General features: G+C 40.6%; 1 protein-coding gene across 1 annotated transcript in view; it reads left to right on the top strand.

The window, feature by feature from the left end:
* The window catches only part of PRKDC (protein kinase, DNA-activated, catalytic subunit), a 1165045-nt gene that overhangs the window by 228322 nt on the left and 922946 nt on the right, over window positions 1-13777 (top strand). Inside the window, exons 15-17 of the mRNA XM_082258689.1 lie at window positions 216-347; window positions 9291-9434; window positions 9573-9688. Coding sequence (XP_082114815.1) covers window positions 216-347; window positions 9291-9434; window positions 9573-9688 — 392 coding nt within the window. The remainder of the gene's footprint in view (window positions 1-215; window positions 348-9290; window positions 9435-9572; window positions 9689-13777) is intronic.

Genomic DNA, 13777 nt, shown 5'->3' with positions numbered 1-13777 from the left:
ATAGGAACTATGATTCTTTTGAAACTCCATGCAAAAAGTTCAGAAAAAAAATGTCTTGTTACTTGTAGTTTTAAATGTATAGCAGGAATTCTGAATATGATAATGCTTAGTTCACATACAAAAGGTTTATGACAACATTGCATAGGGTGCTGTAATATCTTTCTCTTACTGGTTTTTCTCTACAAAATGTTGATACCCATGTTTATTTTTCGTAGGATGAATATGGTAAAGATGGCTCAGATGGAAGGGAAGCTTCCACTGAAGTCCGGACAGGAAAGTGGAAAATTCCTACCTACAAAGATTATTTGGATTTATTTAGAAATTTACTTAACTGTGATCAGATAAAGGTATGTGTTCATGTTTTCATTCAGTCATATTTATTTTTAAATGAAAGAATGGTATTGCCTTAATGCTTAGACTTCTGTTTACATTTGAGATTATAGGGTTGATTTACTAAAGGCAAATAATATGTTAACTTTGCAAGGGAATTTTTCCTTAGTTTAGTAAATGTGAAAATCTACGTTGCAAAGAATATAAAAACAGAAATAATTCTGCACTGGGGTAAACAAAGTAAAAAGCAGCCTATACCAAAATCTGAAACCAAATTTAAAAAAAAAAATTCAATACAATAGTGTGACGCTAAATCAATAAATTCCATTAATCCACAATCTCAATAAATATAAAATTCCAATTCATAAATTGCAAAAATATTCTGAAAAATGTTATAATCTGTGTGAAATCTCCAACATGACAAGAAATAGAAAAATCCCGTGCAGATGTAAGCAGTGGCCTCTTACCCTAGAGTAAAATGACCATATGAACCTCAATACATATAAAGTGCTCAGTCTATAAAGTGCTTCTAGTGCTTTTCACCACCGTGATATCACTCCATGCCAATTATTTAAATAAGCCTCTTGCCAAACAATAGGGATCATTATGATAAAATGGTCAAAAGCACTTTTTAATTGTAATGTGTCATAATGCCGCTTGTCTTCAACTTGCTCCGAATTCAGTCAGTAGCAGAATGTAAAGCAACAGAGACAAACTTCATATTGTGTTTAGTTGAAAACAATGTCTCTTTAATAGTAGAAATGCACTTACATGCTCTCTGTTACAATGTCCCTTAAAGCATTAAAAGCAATTTCCAAGCAGGCAGTCTCCAAATGCCGATATCCCAGCAAACCAATAGCGTGATGATGTCAACATGTAAGCCACACTCATTGCGTTTCATCAGAAGAGGATGTCTTCAGGGGGATTGGCCAAATGGAGTGCCTCACACTGCAAGCCTTTTAAAGTATCCCAGGCAACGCTAATGAGGAATTAACCCAATAGATTTCTCAGATAGTACAAAATGCTCACGAGAGACATCTTGTAAATAAACAAAAAATCTAAATATAATCAGTGTTCATGCCTAGTTATAAATATATAAATATGAGACCGCCTGATTAGAAACCACCAAAAAGCAATACAATAAAACATTAATAAAAACACAATAATTGTAAAATTAATTTAAGAAACATTTAAAAGGGGAGCAAGAACTGTTAACTAACACAATTGATTTATACCAAATCTATGAATTATTCCAATGTTTGCAAAGAATACCCAATTACATGGAAAGAGAGAAACTGTATTTTTTCTTGCAAATGATTGGATGATGGCTGTCAGCAAAGCTTCACCTCATTCACTAAGCTTAGAGAAAATGCCCTTGCAAATTGAACAACTTATTTAATTTTTAGTAAATCAACCCATATGCCTAAAACATGGAGTGCTCATTCATGTGCTGATCTATCGATGCGTTAGCCCCACGTCATTCTTTATAGCAAGCACACAAACCCATGCACACCACAATCCAGGTAGAACTGGACAAAAAAGTAGAAATACTAGTTCATATATATTTATAGCAGGGACCGACAAACCCCAAGTGCCAGGTCACATTGACGACTAGAATTAGTGGCCTGGCGCCTGGGTTACCCTGCGGCAGGTGTCTTGTTGCCAGACATCCCAAGTCTCCTGCGAGGTGCGGGAGTCTCCTGCATATGGGCTGCGGCTCCCTGATACCTGCAAGTACCGCAACTCCAAGCGTGAAACTCCTGCTCCTCGCAGGAGACTTGGGATGTCTGGCGAAATAATGGTGTCTGTCAGCTGTGACAGAACGGAGCCAATGCTTCCTGTGTAGTTCCAGCTCCGTCCTGTCACAGGCGGAGTGCTATCAAATGCACTCCGCCTGTGACAGGAGAGATACAGAAAGCATCCGCTCTGTATGCTTCCTACTGCACTGCTCCGTGATTTCCACCAACATTTTCCGCCAGCAGTACCTGCAAGGAGTACCAGGCAGCAGTATCCACAGCAGTACCAGCTAGCAGTACCAGCAAGGAATACCCACAGCAGTACCCGCCAGCAGTTCCCGCTAGCAGTAAGTCACATGTGCTAAGGGTGCAAATAGCCACCAGCACATAATTGTAAATATCCCAGCATGTGCAGTGTTTCTGACTCCTACCACCATGACTACTACAAATCACTGAAGTGGTCATGGTGATTGGAGGGTTCCTTTAATATCTCTCAGAAGAAGTAAACAAAGTACACACATGTCAAATGCCGGGCAACATCAGCCGGCTCATTAAAAACTGACTGCAATTGGGCCAGTGTGTATGGCAGCCGGTCCGACAGAAACCGGCCATTTGGCATGCGTAAAAAAAAACTGGCTCCTAACTTTTTAGCCGGCTCATAGATTTCAAGCAAATTTGTCAAGCCCTGATTTATACAAATACAAACGTTTTAAAACCTTGATTTGTGATATAAGAACCTTAGTTATGTTAGAGCCACAAAGTTTAAAACGCATTCAAAAAATTATTAAAGTCTATCTATCTATCTATCTATCTATCTATCTATCTATCTATCTATCTATCTATCTATCTATCTATCTATCTATCTATCTATCTATCTATCTATCTATCTATCTATCTATCTATCTATCTATCTATCTATCTATCTATCTATGCATTTATTTTCTGAGGGCTGTAATCAAACTGATACTATGCATGTATTATTCTATCTAAAACTACGAAAACAAAAACAGGAGTACTCAAAACTTTATTGTCTAAACTATAGATACTCCATACCAATATAAATACCTTCCTCACTATATTGAAATTAAAATGGACAACTGTCTAAAAATTCTCCCAGGAGATTAATTAGTTAGTGATACCATTGAGCAAGTATCCAGGAGGCAATACATATCCCTTTCAAGCCTACATCCCCTGGATTTATGCTAAATTGCACACCCATATTGTACAGAACGATTTGGTAGATATGTGGAAGGTCTTCAGACCAAGGCAATTTAACATTCCCTTGCTATGAGGGTTAAAGCTCAATAAATGCATGGATGCATGTGGCAACCCATAGTAGAAAGTCCAGGACACCTTTCCTTTGTTTTTGCACAGAAGATTGTTTAACTAGATGCATTTTGTATGTTATCTTCTGGATTTGCATTAATTGCAACATTGTATTTCTGAGGAAAACATTTAATCTCAGTATGTGGTTACCCTTGTACAGCAGTCATTCACTAGAGAAGTTATTGAGGAGAATAAGCACCTGTTCCAAGTCCAAAGGGAAGTTTACACCATAATTACACAGGAACATGGTCTGCATTCCTGTGTGTTTTCTGTGCGTTCCCCTGCTAATTTTTCAACCATTTAATTTGAACACAACAAAGTAGTGCAGGTACTATTTAAAAAAAAAAGAAAAAAGTGTCACACCAAATTACGTGGTATTGCAGTACCATATGATCTGGTGCCTGCAAATGCACTGTGCGATTTGCATTTGAGGTACTGTTACTTGCAGCAGATTGCAAGCACAATACATTTTTAATGCAGTGCAGGGAACGTGCAAAGAACACACCTTTTCCTGCAACCACCTTCTGGTTTGAATTGCCCTAATGAGGATTCAGCAGGTGCCAACATACGACTCAGAAGATATGCAGTCAGGATCTTTCCACATACATGCACCAACTGGGATTGTACAATCAATCTTTCTCTATCCAATTTCTAGTAGATGATTGTCCGTTCATATAAACGTACAGTGCATCCGGAAATTATTCACAGCGCTTATCTTTTTCCACATTTTGTTATGTTTACAGCCTTATTCAAAAATAGATTAATTATTTTCCTCAAAATTCTACTTACAATACCCCATAATTACAATGTGAAAGAAGTTTGTTTGAAATCTTTTCAAATTTTTTAAAAATAAAAACTAAATAAATCCTATGTACATAAGCATTCACAGCCTTTGCCATGACACTCAAAATTGAGCTCAGGTGCATTCTGTTTCCACTGATCATCCTTAAGATGTTTCTACAACTTGATTGGAGTCCACCTGTAGTAAATTTAGTTGATTGGACATGATTTGAAAAGGCCAACACCTGTCTATTGTTGTGCGTTTTGGTATAAAATTTGACTATTTTTAATTTATTACTAAAAGGCGGTGTCTGAACTATCAATAGAATTATGACGCAGTGCCTCCAGCCGATTACGGCAAATAATTTAATATCTAAGAAAAAAAACCCAATTAATTTTGTTCAGACACTCATAGTATACCACGCAATTTTCCCAAGTTCTTTTTTTTATATCAGTTAATTTCTTTTTAAAAGCATATACCAATCTTAGTGAAGCAGTCTACAGTAGGGAATATATATATAAGAATATTTATTCGCAAGACATATTTTCACCATAAATGATCATACTTGAGTGACACAAAGAGATAACCTTACATAAAATACCAACTTAAAACGATAAATGCAATGTGATATTTAGCTAAACGATGAAGTAAAATAAAACAAGATTATGTTTTTCCCAGGTGTAGTATGAACCATACATTAATATTCTATATAATCAGACCACAATAGTCTGCGAATCACATGGCCGAAAGTCATTCCACTGCAGATGAAGTGAGAATAAGCCATGCAAAACGGAAGACGTAAAATTGCAAATAATGCGCTTAATCTGATATTAAAAAATGTTATAAAAACAAAAATCATCTCTTTAGAGAAAAATCTACATATGGTTTATACGGCTGGGATTGTACTTTCGTTACCCTTTAAATAGGAAATGTAAAACATTTAAGGAAGTACATAAACAATATTGAATAATAATCAAATAACAGCAAGGCATAATTACCATATTTAAAATGGCCGCTTAGCTTAGAATAGTAGTTACCAGGTTCCTTTAAGATGGCTGCATTTCCAAGATGGTGGCCAATTAGGGAGGAGCTTCTTTTGGCGTCCCTCAAAGGTTCAGATACAGGGTGGACCAAGATGGCGTCTGTGTAGATGAGTCTATGCATGGCTGTTAGTAGTGTGTATGTTGTAAGTGTGATGTGTCTTGTGTCTTGTGTGTGTCTGTTGTGTTGTGTTCTCTTATTACATCTCTGGTTTCTTTTTATTTTGTGTTGAACAAAAGGGCAGTAAAAATTATCATAAGCCAAACCCAGTGGGAGGAACATTATTCCTATTGGTTGGAACATCTTATTCATTAACTGGTGATGTCATAGGGTGACACCTCTTGGTTAACCAGTATATTAAAATTAATTAAAATTTCTCCATTTAAGACTATTATAAAAAAAACATAAAATGTAATCATGCTCTCATCTATGACGTCCATTTAATCCACCAGGTATCTGAATAAAGATTAATCTGGATACCACCATTCTCATATTTAATATCTCTTATGTAATATATATATATTGGATTTTACTCTTTAACCCAAGACTTCAATTAGTAGCAGTAAGAATTATATCGAAAAATATACGGTTATATATATATTGATACACAAAAGCTTGTATATGTAACTTGTCCTATACATGGTTACTTCTGATCAGAATATTATCCATTTAGGCATTATTATGTTAACAACAGTACATTCATGATATGGGGACTGGATTATAAAATATGGGCGAAATTTCTGACCCTTTGACACTACTATATGATAGAATATAATGTACTTCTCAGTAGGAGGTTGTCATAACATCATAGTTCCATAACACCTTTTGTATATGATGGGGCAAAGATATCAATTTATGATTTTCTGAAATTCATTTTGAGATTTGCAGTTCTCATCAATCTAAGTGACAATGTTTATGTGACTCCGTGTAGATTTCAACAACTTTATCCCCCTGTTTGTGTTTAGGTAAATAAATGACAGATTCTAGTCTTTGTCCAAACAGTTTTGTTTGTCCTCTCATGATTTAGACAATGGCTTATTTGCTGGTAGGTGATTGAACACAGGTGTTATCCCGAAATTGAGTTTCGCCCATTGTGTGATAAATGTCTCATGGCCGAACAAAGTTTTATGATCTTTCTGGTTTCTCTTATTCAAAGTTTAACCAACACAATTTCCTTTCGGGGGTAGATGACACAGCTTCTCATCTCAACGTACAGGCAAACAAAACCATCTCAAACAATGGACGCAATGTGTGTTTCAAACTGAAAGAGTTTTGACTCAATATGTAGCAAGGTCAATGGGGGCCTCAAAGTTCACAATTCTTGACCTGTAATAATAAAAATTGTATTTCTTTTTCGCACTGAAAGTTTAACACTATACAAGGTCCCACAGTTAACAGTGCATGTCAGAGTGCAAACCAAGCCATGAAGTCTAAGGGATTGCATGTAGACATCAGAGACAGGATTGTATCGAGGCACAGGTCTGGGGAAGGTTATGGAAAAATGTATGCAGCATCAAAGGTCCCAGTGACCACAGTGGCCCACCATCTGTAAATGGAAGAAGTTTGTAACCACCAGGATTCTTCCTAGAGCAGGCCGTCCCAGCCAAACTGAGCAGTCGGGGGAGAAGGGCCTTAGTCAGGGAGGTGACCAAGAACCTAATGGTCACTCTGACAGAGCTCCAGCATTTCTCTGTGGAGAGAGGCAAAACTTCCACAAGAAAAACCATCTCTGCTGCACTCCACCAATCAGGCCTTTACGGTAGAATGGCCAGATGGAAGCCACTCCTCAGTAAAAGGCACAGGACAGCATGTCTGGAGTTTGCTGAAAGGCACCTGAAGGAATCTCAGGTCTGATGAAACAAAGATTGAACTCTTTGGCCTGAATGGTAAGCGTTGTGTCTGGAGGAAACTAGGCACCACTTATCACCTGGCCAAAACCATCCCTACATGCAACATACATACAAGCATGGTGGTGGCAGCATCATGCTGTGGGGATTTTCTTCAGCAGCAGGAACTGGGAGACTAGTCAGGATCAAGGGAAAGATGAATGCAGCAATGATGAAAACCTGCTCTAGAGTGCTCTGGACCCCTTGGACGAAGATTCATTTTCCAACAGGACAACGGCCCGAAGCACAGAGCCAAGATAACAAAGGAGTGGCTATGGGACAACTCTGTGAAAGTCCATGAGTGGTCCAGCCACGGGCCCAGACTTGAGCCAGATTGAACATCTCTGGAGAGATCTAAAATGGCTATTCACCGACGCTATCCATCCAACCTGATCGAGCTTGAGAGGTCCTGCAAAGAAGAATGGGAGAAACTGCCAAAAAGTAGGTGTGCCAAGCTTGTAGCATCATACTCAAAAAGTCTTGATGCTGTAGTTGGTGCCAAAGGTGCTTCAACAAAGCATTGAGCAAAGGCTGTGAATACTTATGTACAGTATCTCACAAAAGTGAGTACACTCACATTTTTGTAAATATTTTATTATAAATTTTCATGTGACAACGCTAAAGAAATTACATTTTGCTACAATGTAAAGCAGTGAGTGCACAACTTGTATAACAGTGTACATTTGCTGTCGCCTCAAAATAACTCAACACAGCCATTAATGTCTAAACCGCTGGCAACAAAAGTGAGTACACCCCCAAGTGACAATGTCCAAATTGGGCTCTGGAAATACTGGTCACTGGAAGTTCAACATGGCAAAGAACTCTCTGAGGATCTGAAAAAAAGAATTGTTGCTCTACGTAAAGATGGTCTAGGCTATAAGATTTCCAAGACCCTGAAACTGAGCTGCAGCACGGTGGCCAAGACCATACAGCAGTTTAACAGGACAGGTTCCACTCTGAACAGGCCTCGCCATGGTTAACCAAAGAAGTTGAGTACACGTGCTCAGCGTCATATCCAGAGGTTGTCTTTGGCAAACAGACCTATGAGTGCTAAAGATGATGCACAAGAAAGTCCACAAACAGTTTGTTGAAGACAAGCCGACAAAGGACATGGATTACTGGAGCCATAACCTGTGGTCTGAGGAGATCAAGATAAACTTATTTGGTTTAGATTGTGTCAAGTGTGTGTGGCAGCAATCAAGCAATGAGTACAAAGACAAGTGTGTCTTGCCTACAGTCAGGCATGCTTGTGGGAGTGTCATGGTCTTGAGCTGCATGAGTGCTGCCGAAACTGGGGAGCTACCGTTCATTGAGGGAACCATGAATGCCAACATGTACATTGACACACTGAAGCAGAGCATGATCCCCTCCATTCAGGAACTGGGCTGCAGCGGAGTATTCCAACACAAAAACCCCAATCGCACCTCCAAGATGACCACTGCCTTGCTAGCAGAAGCTGAGGGTAAAGGTGATGGACTGGCCAAGCATGTCCCCAGACCTAAACCCTTTTAAGTATCTGTGGGGCATCCTCAAATGGAAGGTGGAGGAGCGCAAGGTCTCTAACATCCACCTGCTCCGTGATGTCATCATGGAGGAGTGGAAGAGGACTCCAGTGGCAACCTGTAAAGCTCTGGTTAACTCCATGTCCAAGAGGGTTAAGGCAGTGCTGGAAAATCATGGTGACAACACAAAATATTGACACTTTGGGCCCAATTTGGACATGGTCACTTAGGGCTGTACTCACTTTTGTTGCCAGTGGTTTAGACATTAATGGCTGTTTGTTGAGTTGTTTTGAAGGGTCAGTAAATTTACGCTGTTATACAAGCTGTACACTCACTACTTTACATTGTAGCAAAGTGTCATTTCTTCAGTGTTGTCACATGAAAAGATATAATAAAATATTTACAAAAATGTGAGGGGTGTACTCCCTTTTGTGAGATACTGTACATGTGATTTTTATTTTTTATTTTTAATAAATTAGCAAAAATTCCAAACAAACTTCCTTCATGTTGTCATTATGGGGTATTTTTTGTAGAATTTTGAAGAAAATAATGGATTTAATCCATTTTGAAATAAGGCTGTAACATAAAATGTGGAAAAACTGAAGCGCTGTGAATACTTTTCGGATGCATTGTAGGTGCAAGTTACAGTGAAGCATAGGGTTAACTCCATCCTGTCTTTTTCTTCTAGGATACCATATTCTCAGATGAAATAGTCCAAACTGTAAATTCGCCGCTGCAATCTCTAAATAGACTGTTGTATGATGAACTTATAAAATCTGTTCTAAAAATTATAGAGAAGTTAGACCTTACACTCAAAATGCATGACCCTGGGGTAAGTAATTCTTTAGGTAATTCTCTTGTGGCATTTCCCAAAAGATTAATTTGCTTGTGTTATGTTTTATAGTTATTGGAGTTTAATAGGTGTTATCATAGGAAAATGTGTTCTTTTCTTTCATCTGCATGTGTTCAGGATGATGAAGTGGAAAGCAGCTCATTGGTTATTGCTACCTCTGACCCAGCAGCCAACCTGTACCCTACCAAACCAAAAGACTTTACTGCCTTTGTCAATCTGGTTGAATTTTGCAGGTATGCTCCTTGCTTCCTTCCTCTCCTCATTCCTCTCTCTCTTGACAACACTGCCTCTACTGTAGTGAAACCCCAAGAAGTGTTATCAGCTCTGTCTGAATTATCCCCTGCTGTACTACAGAACACTCCCCCTTAGTTATGAAGATGAGGGGTTGTTCTAGTTGAGCAGCAGAAATCCGTATAGCAACTTCTCAAACTGGAAGTTAGGAGCACACTGGTTATCTGGCAGATCAACGTGTATTTTCTGTTGTTCATTGATGGACATAGCACTTCATAATCTTGACCATAGGTTATAGCGCAGGAGTAGGACACTAGGAAAAAAAAAAACAAGCAGAGCACCACCTATGATCAGTTCTAGTTGTTAGTAAACCCTTTCTCTAATATAGGAAGCGTGTTTTTTTTCTACTTAGTGTCAAAAGTAAGACCTAGCTTCCTACTGGGAAATAGGATTCTGGAGCCTTTCATTTTCAGTTTGTTGCCTGGGATTTGTTTGGATTAGTTCTTTACTCAACAGCCAAACTGGATGACAGGCTAGTTAATCTAGATCTAGCAGTCACCCCAGCCTGGCCGGGAAGCGCATGCAGACCTTCAGCTTTTCACTGAGTCAGCTGCAACTGCCCTATCCTGGACCAGAACAGCCTTTGAGTTAAACATCTCGTGGGGACCAATATGGCCAGGCACCTAACGTCCACGTTACTTTGACCGACAGCTCCCCTCCTCGGTGGGAGGCAGATCTGTGCCGGAAGTTTTACCTCCACTGGTCTGGTAAGTAGACCCCCCCCCCCTCCTCAGGAACTGTGGTAGTCTGTGTCTGTGAGTTCTCCCTGGGTTGGTCGTCTCTGCGTGGTCTGCACCTCCCCTCCTGCCCTAGGTGTTGTGTCCAGTTCCCCCATACTCCCTTTACTTCCTCCACTTCACTTTCTCCCCTCCTTCATCTGAAGGTGTCTCAGCCTGGATAAGCAAGGTTTCCCTATTCCTGCTGCAGCCTGCCAGGGGTGTCTTTTTTTTTTTTACTTCCCTTCTGTGGAAATGGTCCTTGTGGTGCCTGGTCTGGGGAGTGTGCCACATATGGAGTATCAGTAGCAGCATCTCCTCCTGACCATGGAGGCGGCAGGGTCCTCAGAGTCCTCTATTCCATTGTTGGAGGTCCTTGAGTCATTTGTCTTCTGGGTGAAAGTGGTGTTCATGAGGGTGGGTAAGAAATAGCTATTAATGTCTAAAAGACTGGCAACAAAAGTGAGTACACCCCTAAGTGAAAATATACAAATTGGGCCCAATTAGCAATTTTCTGATGTCATGTGACTTGTTAGGGTTACAAGGTCTCAGGTATGAATGGGGAACAGGTGTGTTAAGTTTGGTGTTATCGCTCTCACTCTCTCATACTGGTCACTGGAAGTTCAACTTGGCACCTTATGGCAAAGAACTCTGAGGATCTGAAAAAAAGAATTGTTGCTCTACATAAAGATGTTCTAGGCTATAAGAAAATTGCCAAGACCCTGAAACTGAGCTGCAGCATGGTGGCCAAGACCATACACTGGTTTAGCAGGACAGGTTCCACTCAGAACAGGCCTCGCCATGGTCCACCAAAGAAGTTGAGTGCACATGCTCAGCGTCCTATCTAGAGGTTGTCTTTGGGAAATAGACGTATGAGTGCTGCCAGCACTGCTAAAGAGATTGAAGTGGTGGGGTTCAGCCTGTCAGTGCTCAGACCATATGCCGTACACTGCGTCAAAATGGTCTGCATGGCATTGTTCCAGAAGAAAGCATCTTCTAAAGATGATGCACAAGAAAGTCCGCAAACCATTTGCTGAAGACAGGCAGACTAAAGACATGGATTACTGGAACCAAGTCCTGTGGTCTGATGAGACTAAGATAAACTTAATTGCTTTAGATGGTGTCAAGCATGTGTGGCGACAACCAGGTGAAGAGCACAAAGACAAGCGTGTCTTGCTTACAGTCAAGCATGGTGATGCGAGTGTCATGGTCTGGGGCTGTATGAGTGGTGCTGGCACCAAGAATGCCAACATGTATTGTGAAATACTGAAGCAGAGCATGATCCCCCTCCATTTGGAGACTGGGCTGCTGGGCAGTATTGCAACATAACAACCCCAAACACATCTCCAAGACAGCCCCTGCCTTGCTAAAGAAGCTGAGGGTAAAGGTGATGGACTGGCCAAGCATGTCTCCAGATCTAAACCCATATGCAGGACGTGATACTGTATGTAATTTCACATTGTATGCTACCATTTGGCTTGCACCCTCCATGTGTATTGTCTTTGTTTATACCATCACCCCTGTAATACTATACAGTGGATGTTTTTAATGAGATTTAATAAATCATTTGTTTTATATTTGTGTATTTTATGTATTTGTCATATGACGGTACCCCGTTAGAAAGTCCCTCCCTTCCTGCCCCCTTTTCTATTTTCTATTCTCTATTCATAGCATTGGGACGTGGGTACCTACAATCTTAATACTACCCATTATGATTGTCAATTGAGCTTGTCCTAATTTTCATACAGATCTAAACCCTATTGAGCATCTGTGGGGCATTCGCAAACACAAGGTGGAGGAGCGCAAGGTCTTTAACATCCACCAGCTCTGTGATGTTATGGAGGAGTGGAAGAGATCACCGGTGGCAACCTTTGAAGCTCTGGGGAACTCCATGCCCAAGAGGGTTAAGGCAGTGCTGGCAAATAATAGTGGCCACGCAAAATATTGACACTTTGGACCCAATTTTTGACATTTTAACCTGGGGGCGTACTCACTTTTGTTGCTGGGGGTTTAGACAATATTGACTGTAGGTTTAATTATTTTGAGGGGACAGCAAATTTACACTGTTATACAAACTGTACACTTACTACTTTACATTGTAGCAAAGTGTCATTTTTTCAGTGTTGTCATATGAAAAGATATAATAAAATATTTACAAAAATGTGAGGGGTGTACTCACTTTTGTAAGATACGGTATTTTGATTTATCTACAAGGATTGGGAATGCCCAAAATAGCCTTTTGTGGTCTTGAAACTGTTTTTTGGTGTTACCCCTTTGGGGAGGCTTTTCTGAAGAAGTGGACCTCTCCAGTCGTGGGTCCTCCCCTCCTGTCGTGGATCCTCCCATCTGGTAGGCTGAACAAGACAACCATGATACAGGTCGAGAGATCTCCTTCCATTAAGGATCTCATGGACATGAATGGAGAATCATTTGCCCATTCTATTCTGTTTTATTCTGACTTGGCACTTCACCCAGATTTGGCCATGTCATTTGTGTCTAATCTACTTACTGAGTTGACTAAGCTCTTGCGCTGTAATCTGGGTAATGAGGAACTGTCTATGTGGAACTCATGAACCAACTGATCCAGGGTCTCAATTACATGTGTCATGCGGCTTTGGATGCAGCCCCCCTGATTTCCAAGCTCCCCTTTATGGCAGTGGTGCTCTGACAAGTGCTCAGGCTCAAGTGTTGCATGGCTCTTTGAGGATACCCTGGTGGACATTGTCAAGGACCTTATGGGAGAGAAGAGTACCTTTCTCTTACGTCCTCTGACAGTCGCCGCCCACTCATACAGTCTTCACTACTGGGTATTGGTCTTATCCACAGGAGTAAGCTAGGCAGAAGATTTTGTTAGAAACATTCACAAAAACTTTGCATAGACACACCTATAGGGGGCTGTCCCTCTGGTCCAATACCCCCCTGCTAGCAGCTTTCCCAATTCAGTTTGTCTTTTGCCTAGTTAGGAGTAGGGGCTTCCCTTGGCTGGGGCTGCAGTCTCAGCTTTTTCTTCATTTTTATTTCTGCTAAGTGATTTCTCTATACACTGATAGCTTTTTATTTGTTCCTGCGCTTAGCTAGTCAGACTTCAGAAGACTACAGCTTTTGCGGAGCTGGGAATCACACTGATTGTACTAGAGCCTTACGGAATCCCAGCCTGCCATGGAGCGTTAGCAGGCTATGCGTACGCCCAGGCCTCAAACGACCTGTCCTCAGGGACAAAGCCTGCTAAGATGTCTCAACTGCGGTACGCTGCGTATTGCTAGCGTCCTGTTCGGCTGACGGCACCCCCACCCAGAGTGGGAGGCCTTCCGTCAC

Source organism: Pelophylax lessonae (genome assembly GCF_965119305.1).
Source record: "Pelophylax lessonae genome assembly, chromosome: 5".
Classification (NCBI taxonomy): domain Eukaryota; kingdom Metazoa; phylum Chordata; class Amphibia; order Anura; family Ranidae; genus Pelophylax; species Pelophylax lessonae.
Note: the sequence above shows the minus strand (reverse complement) of the source record. Positions and strands in the feature narration are given on the sequence as shown.